The sequence below is a fragment of the Neodiprion pinetum genome, chromosome 6, assembly GCF_021155775.2.
Source record: "Neodiprion pinetum isolate iyNeoPine1 chromosome 6, iyNeoPine1.2, whole genome shotgun sequence".
Taxonomy (NCBI): Eukaryota; Metazoa; Arthropoda; class Insecta; order Hymenoptera; family Diprionidae; genus Neodiprion; species Neodiprion pinetum.
The window spans coordinates 24,525,273-24,541,137 of record NC_060237.1 but is presented as its reverse complement, the minus strand read 5'-3'; the positions used below and the strand labels follow the sequence as shown (position 1 = coordinate 24,541,137).

Here is a 15,865-nt window from a genome sequence, read left to right as displayed (position 1 = left end):
CCCGTGTGAAATTGCAACGAGGGTGGCAAGTGCACCCCTGCTGGTTGCTGATCGAAAACACGATGATTGCGTTCATCTTTCAGACGGAGTTAAATCAGACGCTGCTTTTGGTGTTGCACATTCCGCGCCTGTTTATTCGACAAAACGGCTGAGCGACAAGTGAGTACAATCAGCGCGATTTTACAGGCGTATTGGAGGGACGATCATCTCCTTCAATTGACCGTTTACCCAGAGAAAAGATAAAACCCAGCTCATAAAATAGATACAATGTGCAAGCAGGGTAAGCTGAGCCGGGGGCGGATCTGAACGGTGCAGAGCAGTGAGTTGCAGATAAGTGGCACCAACTTGTATCAGAGTTATAGGCTGCCGCTATGACTGATAATCCGAGTCGCTCTGACAGTCGACAGGCACGAATTTAAGCCGATGATTTATACAACGGCACCATTTTCTGTCCTTAGCTTTTGTACACTCGGTCTAGTTTGTTCTTCTACTATTTTTTCCTTGATCTTCAAGTTCGGCGTCGTGTCCCAGTTATACAGATAATGCTAACCGCAGACCACGATTAAAGATAATACAAAATTTCTCAATTATCCTCGTCCACGTGTATTTCCTCGTTTAACAAGCTGTAAGTAGCTAGGTATATATTCGGTCGGACAACTTGGTAATTGTCGAACGAGAATCCTTGACAAATTGAAAGTGATGAAAAAAGGGTGTGTCGTCAAATGCTAACTCGAGAAAATGAGTGGACGATTAATTAGACTCTGAGTTTATTCTCGCTGGAACCTTTAACGTTGACGTAATTCAGACTGGGCTGAGGTCTTCGAATCTATGATTCAAAAGAAAAAGAAACAACTCCCTTTCTATGGAATATATTCTATCCTAATAAAGTGCGATGAAAAATCACGGCTGTGAACTAATTTGAAACAATTACAGAACTACAGACCATCCGGCTGATTGAACGCGGTTGAAACGGTTAATTACGTTTACACGTTTCTCGAACTACGGGCAGCTGTTCGAGCGAAGACTTTAAGTATCGTATTACCGTAGCATTCCGTATTATACACGATATTCTCGCGGTGGGTTGAGTGGAGCTCATGATGTGGTTTGGCAAAGCGCTGATGCGGCAAGGCAGCGCTGGATGATCTTTCATCTTCTATTTCCATCCCCTAAGTATTCCACCTAAGTCTGTCGTATAAGGAACTAATCTAGAAGGAAATTGCGCTCCGGAGAAGAAACCGCAGCTGTTGAGGAAAAAAATGAAACGTCTGTGTCTGCCACTCCGTTGGCACGCGCTGGTTCTTTTCCCGTCGTTATTTGTTAAGACTTATATTGCGAATAAGAGAAACGATAAGATGAATCACGCTTTACGGTCTGTACAGCTGTAACTGCAGGGGGGAATAGATTTTCTCTTCACTCTTAAAACCGAATGCAATTTACTCGAGAATTGGTACAGCGGCTGGATTTTACCTCAGTCGTACATATAACTTCAATATTATGAGCAGAAATAGTACTTGAGAAAATTATATACATTTCTTTGATACGATGAGAAAATTTGAAATTAATTTCACCTTTGATTGTTTTGAGTAAATCAATATTTGGCCCCAAACTAAGAGAACTTACTTTCCTCGGTAAGTATCTTTTAACTTCCAATGAAAAAATTACGTCGAAGACTTTCAGGTTATTATCCAACCTTTAGGTATCTCAGCAGCTGACAATGTTTTATTACTTAAAGTATGGAAACCATTCTGAATTTTTTGTTCAAGCAATGACTGATCGCGATTCATTTTCTCCGCTCAAACCACTAGCTTTTTACGATTAGAGAGAAAAAAACTTGGATGCAATATCCTCTTGAGTCTCGGTTTTTGCAATAAAAGTTAAAACTCAAAGGCGGGTATGGAATTAGAGTGTCGTGTCCATGGCAACAAATCGAAACGGTGTTGTTCTGCTCAGTGAAATCTTCCACTACCACAATCCATGGATTTAATTCTTTCGAAACAATGTGAAATTAGAAATTCCCCAAGTTAAAAGCCTTATATTTGACAACGAAAGTTGTGTCAAACTATTGCATTTTTCAACGACCGATGTTGCAGTCGTCGTTAGTTGTCGCCGGCTGTTCCTTCCGGTCATGTAGCCCAGCCTTTTGCTGCAAATACGTGCACATTCTCATGCATAATACATTCGCAGAGTCGTTGACTTAGTCTGAGCAACGTAACCAACCGTTACGAGTACGACAACGGAAACACGTTGTTACCGCCCCGTGCGAAAAAAAGAAAAAAGGAAAAACTAATAAAAATTTTACCAGATTTAAGATTGCTTTCTTTGACGGGCCTTCCGTCTAATCTAAGTCGCGGTTTTCGGAGTTAGCCAACATCAAAGTGGCAATATTGGCTAATTCGTTGATCCACTTTTCGCCAATGTTCGTGTATTAAATCAGCTACGCTTTGAGTAAATTTTTCAACGCGCAATGGAGCTTTACAGGGTTCATTGTAATCCGAGGAAACATGCCGGAGATGAACCTTCAACCGTGTAAGCGATTGTCCACGTAGAGTCACATACTAACTAACTAACTGCACGCATAGCTTGGCTATGGTGCATTCACCTTTGATTCACTCGAGAATCGATCGGGTCTCGAGAGCTGCGAGTCGTTTGAACTATGATGCCTAGACTACTATCGATCTTCGGAGAGCACGGTGAAGCGGCCACGATACGTCAGGCTCACAGTCAGGAGACGAAGAACTTGACACGATTGAGGATGTCGCGTGTTTGACGATGATTCTCGAATGGGAAATGGTCTGGGATGGGGAGGTGCTTTACGCGTCAATAGAGGACCCAATTTGTCCTTTGACCTCGGACCAATTAGTCCACTTTTTCCTTCCAATTACCGTGTATTTTATTTTTGCGACTTGTTGTCCTACTGAAAATTGTTTTGTGATAGATCACGTAGCGTTATGACCGAACAACAAGCCGAAACGAACCACGCAATAAACCGTAAAGTATAGATTATAAAATAATATACATAACAAATCATATGACAAGTCACAGGTTTCGGTATGTGATTTGTTACGTATTTCATCATCAATCTATACTTCACGATATATCATGTGTTAGGTCGTATTTACATGTTAAATTGCATGATAAAATACGTCGGAATTTTGGTCATAACGCTATGTGATTTATCACAAAATAATTTTCAGTAAGGTGTCTTACACGGGAATTGTATTTGTTTCGCAAAATTCACGCAGAAAAAACCTGGAACACTCACCATTCGGGTTCTAATAACGTCGAGCTTACCCTCGGTGTGATTTATTCTCCTTGTTTCAGATATTGACATTGACGCTTAGCAACACGTTGGCCTGGATTTGTCTCCAGAGTACCGTTACCGTTTCTGCGACGGTATCTCATTTCTATGCATACTGCGACGTCTTTGCGTCTCCAAGTACGAGAACAATGCCGAGCAACACTTTCACTTGATCAAAATCATAGATCCAATTACGATGAAACTTCATCACTGTAATATAATATCAATGCAATGACTGTCCTCGCAACTTGTTATTCGTTTTACAATTCTACGAAATCAAGTTTTTTCGGGATCTTCAAATTACATTTATTAGCGTAACTCGAAGAATTGAAGTTGAAATTACGTATCATTCGCATTAGCCTGACTAACGCCAAATTTTCAGACGGGTAATAAATAATATTTCGAACCCGTATGCTCGCGCACATTCTAAGGCATCGATGAAAGGTAATTTACACATTCGGCAAGTTATACATCTGCATTTTTAACCAGTCGTATTTTTTGCCTAATATTTATCATGGCTTATACCGACTTGGTAATTTGTATTGCTCCCAAACAGCAATTAGACCAGCTGTTTGCTTTTATCTCATTTAGAATTCGACGTCAGTGAGTCGTATGTAACAGCAATCTTCATGTGGTGGCATTCATCATCTCTCGGTCTTCTCTAATGCCTCATATTAACCATCACGCTGCAACTCGCAATTACTACCTTCACGGTATCTCACATGCCGGGTTTCCTGCTACTTCGGTACCCACCGAGACCGACTGGCTTCGTGTTATCCTTCGCAAGACCTCAGATAAACTCTGGATAGAAGTTCGTCTTGGAGCTGATGGGACAAGGGAATTCGCGATGAGATACGTTTACCATAACTAGCCAATTCGTGTATGCTTGTATTGGAATCTGAGGAACCAGAAAACATTTTGCTCGACAGAAGTGTTGATGGTTTATTGCCATAAAAAATTTCACTCTTACCGGTTCGAGGACTTGGGAGTTTGCAGAAATCTCAACCTTGACTTTCAATCAGGTCTTCGTTAGAAAAATCAAGCTCATGTTATGGGCTAAAAATTCTTTACTACAATTCCCAAACAGCATACACAATGTTGAAAACCACAGAGACTATATACTTGCACGTTACCGATCTCTGGTGGAAAAATTGAAACTTGTGTACAGCTTTCTCTTACAACTGACGCAAGAGATTTCACGTGCACGTTGCATTGAAATAATCTATCTAGAAATTCTGCAATTATTAGAATACTAGAATTCATAAATTATCACGACTAACTCTACCGCATTTTTGTTCATTATTAGGTCGAATTAAAAAGCGTGACTCGTGTTCCGAATCGATTTAATTGCGTGATCAAACTGCTGCGTGTAAGTTTGTACAAATAATTTCCTACTTGATTCATAATAGGTGCTTCGAAAGTTTCAACCGTGTTTAAAGCTGCTCGTAATCAACCTCGCGTTTCCTTATACAGCTGTACCTATTTATTATGCATACATTCACGTTAACTTTAATAAGCTATTACACACCTGCAAGGCATCGGCCGTATTTGATTCCGTTGATTATCTTGTCGTTTTTACTGAACGCACGTCCGACTTTGTAAATAATCTGTTCTATACATCAGTGCAAATTATTTATCACCACTATAGAACGTATTTCTACACACCAATTCATCCATACATTTTTCCAGTCGTTGGCTCGTTAGTGTGATTTACAATTAGCTTCTTAATATTGAATATAAAATAGGAAATAGAAGTAGTTAATTTGAGACGTTAACTAGCGATAATAATACATTTTGCAATTACAGTACATCAAGTTTTATAACCGGCGTAACACGCGCGGGGATCACCGTATCATTTTAATTAAGAATTACGCTCGAAATTGATGCACAACTTTGACAACCACTTACACAAATATTATTGATGGAAGGTCGGCATATTTATAACACCGAAGAACTTTCTTGAATTTTATGTTACTGTCAAAGGCGTTATTATGCTGTCACCAATGAACATACTCGAGGCTTCACAATCGCCGAGGGTATTTCATTAATTCGTATTTTAGTATCACGGTCTCACAATGCTCACCTATTCTTTAAGGTATACACACGGTATCTAGTTGGAAAAGTGTCAAATTGCCTATCCGAAGCCATGAATTACTTTGAGCTAGCCTTGTTCGTGACCATGAGATAAAAAGACTATATTCAAGCTGATGTTACGCTGTTTGTTACCACATGCTAAGTAGAAAAATTAAGCCCGACATTTTATATTCCATGAATTTCTAAAGCAAAGGCTCAATGCACCCATTTATATAGCATATGTATTATCAATAATATTTTTGCTTACTTAGTCTTATTCTCGGTGATGTTAGAGTGGAAACTTTCTTTATCATCATTCAACGTTACGTTACGTTATGACTACGTAATACACTCCAGAAACTTCCTTGGCTGCTCGAAATGGTAGCTGCTTGTTTGAACATTTTGATTGTTTTTCTTTGGTTCACGTAACATTGGGAAACTCTTGAACAGCAAAATTTTAAACACTACAGGCCACTTTGCTCACTTATGAGTAGAAGGTGAGAACCGACGTGTGATTCCCTCGTACCAACAGAAACGGTGGCATATCCCTGGTCAGAGTCTCCAGCCATGCCATGTACAATGGTGCGGAAACGGCCCCCTTTCTCGGCATCGGAAGTGTCCTTTAGAAATAGAATGAAAAAGGATTTGTCAAGTCACACGCACTTCTCGGTGAAATATATTTTAACACTCGGTTCACCGCGTGGATTCAAATATGGAGATGATTCGTTAATCAATGCAGTAAATGTAAATTTTACTGTGAAAAACCGAGCTATTGTTTTACAATTGGTGACTTTTCTACAGATTCGACTATGCTAAATTCCACAATTTAGTTGTCTGAATCATTTCTCGTTGGTATTGCGTTATTTATTGCAAATCGCTATAACTGTCGACCTTACATTACTATCAAATTGGCCTCCATTGAATTTTCCAGAAGTATTTCACGAAGGCGAAGGTGTCTGTTTGTCTTTTCTTTCATCGCTAGGAGCTCTGAGTCTTTCAATGGAACTGTAACAACCATGTAACGATGCGGTTTTTCATTAATAATGCGGTATTGTCATTAATAATACTAGATGCAATAACGAAACACGCATCTCAGCTACTAAATAAATATTTTGAAGCTCACCGGTATCGGGATCCTTGGGATTTTCAGGTTGTTGAAAGTCAGCTATCAACAGGTTGAAGAAATTCGTTGTTGTCGACTGTGCTGGCTTAGTTATGTCCGGAATAACAGTCAGCGCAGAATAGTCTATTCGAAATTTCGCCAGCAGACTGGCCATACTAAAACAGGACGGAGATATCATTTTGAGTGATCAATGGTCATGAAATAATCCTCAAATCTTTACGACGTACCTTCTCTGCTCGTACTCAAGCTCTGAATGCCTATTTGCTAGGGCAAATACCCTCAGCTTACAACTGGCCCAATTACTTCTGGTACTGATGATGTAGGGCATGAGCAAGGTCAGCCCACCGTCGTCGTAGAGCCACCATACATCTATGGTCCCTTTTTTCTGTTTCCTTTGGAACCTCGTCACGCTCGTCAAGACTTCCTTGGAGATAACTTCCACGTTTTGTCGAGGCTCTATGCGATCCTCGGTCGTTGGATTTGGATATTCGCTAACCACGTGAGATCTTCGGGGTGCCGGACTTCCGGGCATTGAAATATCAGATGCGCTACTTGCTGGAAAATTTCGAGCACTCGGTTAATTTAGCAATAACTCGCTGCGATGACTTCTGTACATATTTTATAAGCTGGATCAATTTTCAAATGAGTTCTATGACAATAAGGTCTGTGTTAAAAATGAGGGTTGATTAATAAAGAGCATGTGAGATGATACTGCTACCTATCTTTCATTGAACAGTAAATTCATGTTTCAGTTCTAGAAAGCAAGTCTACTATCATTAGACAAGTTCTTCCACTTTGTCGAAGTGAGAGATTACCTTGGCTCAATTGCGAAAAGCTTCGATTTTGCGACATGCTGGTTGAGGAAATTTTTCTAGGGGATGTAGACTGCTGTTCGGCGTCACACATCATAGAACTGTAATCCAAGCCGTCGTTAACACGGAGCAGGGCGACCGCAACGTGTATATCTAGTGCTTTGCTGTGAGACGGAAAAATTTTAAAGGTTCAAGCCCGCGTTTGCAATTCAGGAATGCCGAAAAACTGATGCAAAAACCGCTTACTGCATTACGTTGAAATACATGTTAAGCTCTTCGTGTGAACAAGCGGCCCAATCCTGTTTGTAACCCATCAGAAGAATGTTTGGCTTCAATTTACCGAGACCTGATACCTGCAGCATTGCTGTGGCTCCCTCTTGAAACGTTGTTCCGTCAATCATCGAGTAAAATCCTTTTACTTTATTGGCCCTCAGCCAGGAAATCGATTTACTGATGAGAGAGGCACGCGTTCGGTGAGGAAGAATGGACTGCAATTTCGAAATTGGATAAATTAATAACACCAAGTACATCGTAGAAATGAGAATTACCACCAAATTCATTCAAGGGCCTTTGTAAAACCTCAACGATGTGCCCGCATATCAGCAGAGAGTGGTTCTTTGTGACAAGATGTGCAAAATCCACCAGCACCGAACGAGCACTCGGGGGTCCGCTGAGCACCAAGACTTGTGGCCTATAATTTTTAACATGTTCTTCAACGCGATCGAGCTGCTGTACAGCCGTGAGCGCACTGCTGTAGGTCTGAGCCTGGGTCGTGGATCCCCAGTTGACATCTGGAAGTGAACGGCAAGATGGGAAACTGATGTGAATATCCAATCAAACATCGTACCGTCACAATTAGATAACTTTGAACTTGAATGAATGAATTTTTACCAGGTTTTCTGTATGAAACGACAAGATACAGGGCGAGTACCACGGACAGGGTGATGAGTGCAGTCCACCATGAAATTAAGAACATGACGGCGACGCAAAGTACAGCCCCTGCCAAACTGAGCCACATGTTGTAATACTGTGACATAAAATCGCAGGGTATTTATGAGGGCAAAGGTTTTGAGTAAGTGTTAAATAATTAATCGCTATCGATTATATTAATTCACTCAATACCTTAAACGTCGGACGCCAGCCGATTGGCTTGGCCAACGAGGCGTGAAAGGTGCTGAAGTTGACCAAGGTGTAAGCCGCGAGAAAGAAATTTGATATCAGCGGTGCGATTGTGTTTAGTTCCCCTGCGTATAGAAGTTGGTACATTCGTTTAACACATGCGTGGCATGACTGAGCGCTCAATCGTACTGCAGTAGAACACCTAATTACCAATCAAAATGAATCCAACGGCGACGGCAAACGTGAGGATGTACCCTCTCACCGGTTCTTTCCCAGGCTGCCCGCTGAACCAAGCGATTCCTGGATACAATTCATCGAGGCAAAGCGCTTGGAAGACCTTTGGCGCCGATACCAGGGACGCCAAGGCGCTGGACAATGATGCCGCGAAACAGCCGGCGTATATCAACGGTCCGAAGAAGGAAACCAACTCGATTACCTATAATACCGGGTGAATGATCGTAAATCTATACAAGTTTCGCAAAAACTTTAGATCGGTTTGTCTCACGTACTTGGAAACTGTTGTGTGACCCGTACGCGCATCCTCCAGTGCAGTTGAAAGATGTACCATAAATCGACCACGATCGATCTACCGTATTTTTGATGGGGTTGGTCATGTTCTCTACGATAGTTGACGTGTCGTTCTCGATGGTGCTTGCGTTTTGGAAGACGATTATGGTTTCAGTTACGCTTGAATTTAGTATCGGTGATTCTGTTACTGAAGAAATCAGATCTGTCACATTTCCTGATGCGTCGCGGAGAACACTGGCTCCAACCATAACAATCATCAGCAGATAAGTGACCGTTGTTACTAGGATGGACAGGAGAGTTCCTTTCGGAATAGCTGACTGAGGATCCTGAAGACGAAATAAAATATACTCAACTTATTGTTGTATTTTCCTGTTTGGACTTATCAACTGATACACTAAATGTGACGTACTTTTAGATCGCCGGAAATATTGGCGCCAGCTAAAATTCCCGTTGCTGCAGGGAAAAAAATTGCCAAGACTGAAAAGAAATTGTGGTCCACACCTTCGCTGTATCTGTAGTCCGGATAAAAATTTTCCCTCAATAATTCGGCTGGAAAACAAGTCAGCTAGTAAAGTTTGTGAAACGAATGGCATGAATTTCGACTTGAAATTATTTTACCTCTGTAACCAACGAAGCCCTTGGCTTTTTCGCCCTCGTCCTTTGGCCCAATAAAAGTGCCAATTGTAAAGTCTGCTATAGCGACCAAAAGTATGACCAGTAAGCCTAACTGCGCCTTTGCTTCCCATTCCATCCCAATCACGACGATCGTCAGTAACAGCACGATTGTTATGCAGCCTGTGAAACGAGAAAATAGTACGCGTTAGTTTAATCGGAAATATGATGCAGGGTCACTGACTTAACCAATACCAAGTGGTGTTCACCTATTATTCTGACGTCTGTGCTATCGCAATCGACAATACAGATGCCGTAGGATTTGAGACAGTCAACTAGACTTTCACAGAATCCCACAACGTACATGGCGACGGCAATCGCGTTGGCTAGTGAAAATATCAACCCTATGGATCCACCAAATTCGGGACCCAAAGATCTTGAGATCATGTAATACGTTCCGCCTGCAAAATTAAAATTACGGTTAATTTTTTTAAATCGGTCAAGGTTGTCACGGTTCAAAGGTTCGTGAATCAAAGGCAGGATGATGTTACAAGCTACTTCATTATTTTCGCAGAAGTTCTGCGAGGTCAAGTCACGTTCATGGATATAGATTAGCTGCTGCCAATGTGATCTATGCCTATCTGCAATTTTTATTCTTCCTACTTTCTGCGAACATTTAATTTACTCATCCTGCACGTCCAATTAGACTAATTATAATGCCATACGAAGGTGCGTTTCAAACGAACCACTCGTTAGAATTCATACCTCCTTTGATGAGACCATTTGTACTGATGGCAGACATGGACAGAGAGGTGATCGTAGTCACCACAGTGGTCGTAATTATTATCAAGAGTGCCTCGCCTGTAACGAGGATAGATAATTAACTAAACCCTGTTCTCCAATCAATCGATTCGAAATAAGCCGAGCATCCCGACGCAACCGGAATTCATTATACTTGCCTATTCCTGCCTGTGCCACGACCCACGACAACCGCAGGAAGAGCATCACTCCCCATATATTTAGGAGACATCGTATAAGCACACCCTGGATCCACCCAAATTTGATACCAGCTTCTAATGGCTTCTCCACAGATAATGGAAGTGTGTTAGACGTGTGACCCTGTAATAATGAAGTATCTAGTATTCAGTTCCGTTCGGATGAGGAATTGAAAAACATCGTCAGCGATCGAGCGGCCAAAAATAATGCATTTTGAAAAACACAGACGAGGCAAATTTGATTGAACACGAATTTTTGTGACAATGAAGAAGCTGTCACGTCGCGCTATAAATTCATGCTCATCCCAGCCACTGTGGAAGAGAATTGGTATTTAGATGGTAACGTATCTGCTGGCGTACACGAGCGGAGGTAGGAGGAGACAGAGGTGATGGTAAAGTAACTAATGGAAGAAGGGTCCCGCGCAGTCGTTCAATGAAGGCTAACGATTTATGTAATAACGCTATGTGTCACATGTGTCACATCTACTCTGCTGCCTCGTATATCGCTGACATCGTCAAACTGACCTGCTTCGGTTCGAACTTCAGGTTCCTCTATTCAACGCTATAATCGTCCACCGAGATAAGAATCAAGGAGGTAGTCGGTTGGGCAGGTGTCTAGGCAACCGCGTGTCTAGGGCACCGGGTAACACGCCACCTTGCTATTCCACGAGATCGTTAGATTTGCATGCAACCGCCGCCGATTAGTGATTATGCGCGAGCTGGTCGAAAGAGAATTGCTAGGTGAACTTTTTTCTTATTTTTACTGAGAAATAGGGAGTTTTGCGCATATTCGAAGAATTTTTATAGGTGACGATCGTGGTCGGAAAATTAATACCGTTTCACCTGTGGATGAGAAATTCGAGGATTCGAAATCTGATATCGTGCAAAAAAAAGTTAACGCTGACTGAACGAAAAGTTCCCGGTAATACCAGGGTATTTTTTAAATAGCGTTGAACAATCTTTTATCCCAATGAAGCAGCGATGGTTTCTTTCCCAGTTAAGAGAACCCCGCAAAAAAGTCGGGTTTACCACACTCGAAACTATCCTGACCTTCACAGAATTAACGGATGACCAAGAAATGGAGCATTTGTCGATGTCGTGAATAGTAATATCAGTAATCAGCGTTTCTTTATTTGTTCGGTCCTTAATTATTATACCCAGAGTTATATTTTCCTTCAGTCAGTCTTGATGTACTTTTATTTGCTCGTCAATGACGCACTATGATCAGAGATCGCAAGCACTCCTGGTTTAACGCTTATTGTTTAATTACCTACGGGTACGTGAAGGTCCTCTTGCTGACCCGACCAACGGACTTTTTTCAATTCTAAGAGCACTAATTGTTCCTATATTTGCTCTACTACTAGCCGGCCACGTACGTGCGTTAATTATATTTTATTGTTAAACGAGCTCAGGTTAATTGAATCAAGCGTGAAGAGCCGTAGTTTCCTCTAGAGTATCAAGTCGAACTCGAAGTGCTTGGGTGGCTTTGAAAACCACGTTTACTAGGAGGATTAACAGGTAAACACGTATCTGTCTATTTAACTACGTGCATGTCAATGTGGTCGGTAGTTAAACCTGAATCGGTTGAAGTTAAGTAACTGTCTTTCGACGTGACCGATTCCCGCAATTTGCATTAAGTACATGGATGACGATGAAATTCTCCTTACAATGTTTAAGATGGATATAAAACTGCAATGAATATACTAATCGTAAGTCCTAAGATTTTTGTCTTGGAGAATGAATAGGAAATTAGTATTTTGCCAGCAGATGAAACAGTCCCTCGCGTCACGTGAGGCAATTTTCTAATAAACTTTTGAACGAAGCTTAAATTGCCACATTTTTTTCTTCTCGTTCGCTTCCCTCTGCTAAGTATTCGTTGTCACGAATCTTTCAATTATAATCGACAGTGAGTATGTGAAATGGTTTGCTTGCCCTCGCCAAAGTGGAACCACGAACGTCAAGCACGAACCCCGCCATCAAAGACCAAACTAGGAAAAAGTAAGGAATTCTGTAAATATTTACCTTGTTGACGAAAGAGGAATTGTGCAATTCGTCTAGGGTAGGTCTATGGACTGCTTGTAGACTTAGGATATTCCTGTAGTTTTCTAGCCGAGGTAGTGCTTCGCGTGTCAGATTCCGCAGGGATTTCTTGGTCTCCTGTTCCCCTAGGAGGCTAGCTCGACCTTCCAAGCTGTCAACTCGGTTGACGTGAAAACGCGTTCGCCGAATCGGATCCAATTCCATATTGTCCAGGTCAATGCTTCTGCTTCTCCCGTTTTCGTACGCCATACTGACAGTTAAATTTGCAATTTGGTAATTTGCAATGTCCCAAATACAACCTCGTGCAGCGGTATCGGACGATTTTCCGACTTCTGATCTTATTGTTAGATCAAGAACTCCCTGCCATCGGCATGCGTATAGCAATTTTGATCCAATATTTTTATCTCATCTTATTCTACCGCAGGTAGTTGTTTGAAAATCGGTTATATTCCGAAACACGTGTCCAATTGGTATAATTTGTGTGCTGTCATTGAATGCTATCATTAGCCCCTTGGATACGCCCCGTGTAGTTAGCGACGGCCATGAGAATTACCACAGCTGATCAACGGCTACGTGCTCTCAGTGCTTCCAGAAAATCAAACAACGATCTTGAATTTCTTTAACGTTATATGTACGTACGCGATTGCTTCACGATTGATCACGAAGTGTCAGAGATGAACGTAAATATTTTTACTTGATTAGGCGAATCGTCCCCTTATCGATTACTTGGCCCACGATGCAGCGAGCACTCTGAAATATAAATTACTTACTTTATTACTCGTCTGGCGCCGTTCCAGATACCCTCAACCAACATCCCCTGACAATATCGCGCGATCTCATGCCCAGGAACTCGTGCTAACATTTCATTCGAGGGGTTGTTAGGCGAATAAGGTTCAAAGAACCGTTCGAAAGGAACTTTAAATTCAAACATCTGAGTAAATGAAAAACCGTATCACAGCTTTAACAGTGACGAACATACTGGGTAAACGAGATATCAGACAAGGAAGCGATACAGCTGTTGTCCAGGGGTCAATTCTACGTATTCTTCGTGAGAAACTAGATTCCAACGCATGTTACTTTCTCAAAATACTGTTAACGGTTTAATTTCAACTTGGACGTTACCTTTGAACTTGCTGGTACACAGAAGATGACTGACCCGCAGAGACGCTCGCCAATTCACATGTGCAAACACACGGATCCTTGCACGTTGCCTGAGTGCAAATATTTGTGAAACTAAAATAATTTCGGGAATAATTAGCGGTCACCGGGTTGAAAAATTGATGTTTCATGCCAACGTGCTATTTTTTTTATTTTTTATTCTTTTTATGGATGCTGGGATCAGAATTGTTTGTCTGATGATGAGCACATAAAAATAAGTGTCAGACCGTTCTTACAAGCAATTTTGTCTTGAATAACTTGACGTGTAATACATCACATTGAATTACATATTACGAGACAGTGTCCGATGGTGCAATTATCTGCTACCCCCAACCAAACTGTTCCAATTATTTTGGATTTTATTCCAAGGTGGTTTTGGATCGTGCGAACCCCAAATTTCCAGTCATCCCCTCACGAAAAAAATCCTCAACTTGGTTGCAAATTTGTAGCCCCAACTTATAGATAATGCTAAATTCCTACGAGAAAAAAATTAAGGGCAGGAATTTACTACCAGGTTGAGAGTTTTTTCCGTGAGGGTATTCAGCAATTTCCGTAATAATGTAGCGTAGATGAAATTTGAAAAATCTTAAAAACCACAAATGATTGATTTAAATTTGCGAGCAATGAATGTTACAAAATCTGGTAATCTAAGAAAATCGTTTTAATAATACACCACACAGAAGGACCGTTTCTCGCCATATGGAAAAGCACTCGGGACGTTCATGTATTGGCTTATTGCTTCACTGTATGAGTTCCTGAAAGGACGTTTTTCCAACTTGTCGCTGCTAACATTATTACGGATTATCCATGGAAAGCTTTCACGATGGAAACAAGTTTTTTCTATAAAAAATTCAAACACTCTTTACCACGAATCGAAGCATCTACTCTTATCGCAGATTTTGTGTCACATGTTGGAACGTCGACGAGGCCCAACGGCAAAGCGTCAGACTTTCCTGAGCGCGCGGTCGACACTGACGGCATTTCGTTTGGTGGTGACTTGGCAGGGCTGAAGCTCAGATACGCCCGCGTGCTTTGGTCGGCATTCGCTTCTTTTTGCCAACATAACTTCCTGTATATATGTGGGTATTTCAGGCGTGCGTGGGTGTGAGCCAGGAAGGTTGACATTAGGGTCGTTCTTTGCATAAATAAGTCGGTGGAGAAATCCTTTATTTCCGATTTCATCTCAAATTAACCATAATTATTCGTAACGTATTCTAGTCCCAATTCAAAATCCAATAGCCTTTGAAGTTTCTAAAGAAGAGTGGTTAGCGCTACGGAAGAATAATGAAAGATTACACTGTTCCAAATAAACAATGCAGTAATTTGTGGTATAATAATTTCAAGACGTCTTGCAGACTCCCTCGGAATTTTTATTGTCTCGGAAAGGATGACTCGTTGTTAACCAATGACGAGTTACATGCAACGCGATGACACATCGACTATGTCGAATAAATATCTAATGCAATTTACATTTGCATTACACTGGCTGTGAAATCGCGCCCACGTGGAATAAAATAGGAGCTCTCAATCACTTAGGTCAATTTGCAGATAAATTGACATGTGTACGTTCATGTCGTATTTTTCACCTCATTTTGCTGGAATACTCTTATTTAAGAATACTGCATCTAAAACCAGAATTCACCGGAGACTTGATCTACACTCTAAGGGAGGAACGATGTGAGCGTCAGGCTTAAGGGGAGCGAAGAAAAAGAGGTAGGGTGAAAACGCGAAAGGGGAGATCTCATGGCAGGATGCCATTATTGATTGTAGCAGCACGCTGCGTTTCAAAAGCTGCACCTTCAATGGCAACTACGGTGTATCCGAATGTGTTTATACAATGTACAATCCGTCTTTAACGCTAATGTTCTCAATTTTCTGAGAAAATCGCAACAGAGTGAACAGTAATCTTATTCACATGTGTGAATGTTCTTCGATACTTACAAAAAAAGGAAGAAATTTGAAGGAAACAAACACTCTAAAATAAATTACATAGAGGTACGCCAATATCACAAGTTTCTTGATTCAGTATTTGAAATAACGCTCAAGTCTTCTCAAATCTGGTTAGTCGTAGCAAAGCTAGAATTAAATTAGTCGAGTGCATTGATTT

The 15,865-nt window shown here is 41.2% G+C and overlaps 1 protein-coding gene across 8 annotated transcripts; it reads right to left on the bottom strand.

Moving 5' to 3' along the window:
• Positions 1-3,133: 3,133 nt before the first annotated feature.
• Ncc69 (sodium chloride cotransporter 69) lies at positions 3,134-14,755 on the bottom strand. 8 transcript variants are annotated; one of them, XR_006884010.2, is made up of 21 exons: positions 14,625-14,755; positions 13,723-13,833; positions 12,583-13,350; positions 10,525-10,684; positions 10,331-10,426; positions 9,835-10,026; positions 9,572-9,748; positions 9,363-9,502; positions 8,935-9,279; positions 8,636-8,861; positions 8,429-8,550; positions 8,198-8,333; positions 7,886-8,097; positions 7,553-7,794; positions 7,310-7,470; positions 6,722-7,049; positions 6,495-6,649; positions 6,268-6,376; positions 5,640-5,991; positions 4,269-4,524; positions 3,134-4,196 (listed from the first exon to the last, which is right to left on the bottom strand). XR_006884010.2 is itself a non-coding variant. In XM_046633413.1 (20 exons), the coding sequence occupies exons 4-20, from the start codon at positions 12,847-12,849 to the stop codon at positions 5,856-5,858; spliced, it is 3,204 nt and encodes a 1,067-aa protein (XP_046489369.1). In that variant the 5' UTR covers positions 12,850-13,185; positions 13,295-13,350; positions 13,723-13,833; positions 14,625-14,755; the 3' UTR covers positions 4,625-5,855. The 8 variants fall into 8 exon arrangements, 4 of the variants coding, with proteins under 4 accessions (XP_046489369.1, XP_046489368.1, XP_046489370.1 ...); XR_006884011.1 differs by having other exon boundaries at positions 3,134-4,122; XR_011177399.1 differs by lacking the exon at positions 4,269-4,524 and having other exon boundaries at positions 3,137-4,122.
• Positions 14,756-15,865: the final 1,110 nt, after the last annotated feature.

Coding starts and splice junctions, on each gene's coding strand:
- Ncc69 (XM_046633412.1), bottom strand. CDS start 12,849: ATGGCGTACGAAAACGGGAGAAGCAGAAGCATTGACCTGGACAATATG. Junction 9,749..9,834: donor CACAGACGTCAGAATAATAG/GTGAACACCACT, acceptor CTCGTTTCACAG/GCTGCATAACAATCGTGCTG. Junction 8,334..8,428: donor GCTGGCGTCCGACGTTTAAG/GTATTGAGTGAA, acceptor TTTATGTCACAG/TATTACAACATGTGGCTCAG.